Source organism: Pyxicephalus adspersus, chromosome Z (genome assembly GCF_032062135.1).
Source record: "Pyxicephalus adspersus chromosome Z, UCB_Pads_2.0, whole genome shotgun sequence".
Taxonomy (NCBI): domain Eukaryota; kingdom Metazoa; phylum Chordata; class Amphibia; order Anura; family Pyxicephalidae; genus Pyxicephalus; species Pyxicephalus adspersus.
In genome coordinates, this window is record NC_092871.1 from 23266778 (window position 1) to 23268251 (window position 1474).

General features: G+C 32.3%; 1 protein-coding gene across 1 annotated transcript in view; it reads right to left on the bottom strand.

Annotated features, from left to right (window-relative positions):
• LOC140343992 (uncharacterized) overlaps positions 1–1474 on the bottom strand; it is a gene marked incomplete in the record, with an annotated part of 76718 nt that overhangs the window by 43537 nt on the left and 31707 nt on the right. Inside the window, 1 exon segment of the mRNA XM_072430899.1 lies at positions 438–527. Within this exon segment, the coding sequence (XP_072287000.1) occupies positions 438–527 (90 nt within the window).

Here is a 1474-nt window from a genome sequence, read left to right on the forward strand (position 1 = left end):
AAATTTGTATTAAAACACATTGTACATCTGTCCTGACATAACTAATGTTGTAAAAGCAACTTTGAAAAGTTCTCAGTACATCAGTTTTGAAAGTTGGGAATTCCATAGGCCACAGTGGAGTTCAGCAGTCTTTTTCAATGGTGAACAGTTACTTAGATCCTAGAGGTATTACGGTATCTCTGTTCTCTTCTTTTAAAAGCCTAATTGTCAATGAACTATAACTATAAACTGTCTCACTTATGGAGAGAACATTTTCTGTTCTTGATCTTATATGTCCCGTATATTTCTCTCCTGTATATCCTAAATATGCCTCCAAAGTTTTCTCTTTTGGTAAATCTGTAAATAACTTCTTTATCAATAAAAAAACAATATTTGTTATAGACATGTTTATTTTACCTAAAGTTAGTATAAAAAAGACATTTAAAACAATGCTGTACCTGTTGGCATCTTCAGCAAGATATGATGACAGGGTTTTGGGGAGAGTCTGACTCTTCCTGTTGGGGCTAGTCTCTTCTTGTATTTCAACCCTTTAAAATACATAATACATGTATGTTATGAGAATATCTTACAGGTAAGTGATATAGCCAGACATCAGACTTTCCAATGACATTTACTTTTAATTGGATGATAAATATTTAAATGTTAAGACTGGCTAGACCCAGTTCACATCTGTTTGTGTGTCACCATGTGTGCATGTATTCATTTCCTATAGTCCAGGTAGTAATTAATATTCCCTCCTTCTGTTTATTATCATGGGCCTCCAAGTTACACTTATGATTCATATCACAGTACACAGATATATATTTTGAAAATTATGTTTTTCTAAATGTTATTATGTTGTATATGTAATTGTTTATACTACATTACTGCTTTGGTTGTTTTTCTTATGGTAAATGATTAAAATGATAACTAGTCAACTGGATCCATGCACAATTTTCCAACTGAATAGGAATAACGTATACGTCCTTCACAGACTTGCAGACTTGTTAACAAGGTTAACAATGTTAAACAAGGTACAAAACACATAATGAATACAAATTAATTTGCCATCACCAAGCTATTTTTTTGTTTGCATTTCTGACAGCTCAGCAGAAAGTTGGATCGGGATGGGAGAACTCAGCAGTGTAGATAATTATTGAAAACAATGATTCTCAAAGTGAATTTAACATTATGGTATAAAACACAGATTTCTATGGAACTAATTAGTATTCTGTATCATGAGTGAAATTGCCTTTGAGATGGAGATTAGACAAGCAGGGGGGCTCCTAATGGTTTTACTATTGCTATCCCATCACATAGTAACAGGCACAGAGTTACGGCGCTATGTGAAGAAATGTATTTTATAATATCAATGACAAATACAGACTTAAATTAAAATAATTTTGTCTTTTTAGGAGCTGCTGCATGTCAGGCGCTGTTTTTAGAATTTTAATTTAAAGTACTTTATTGTTTTTACAGATATAACATATCCTAA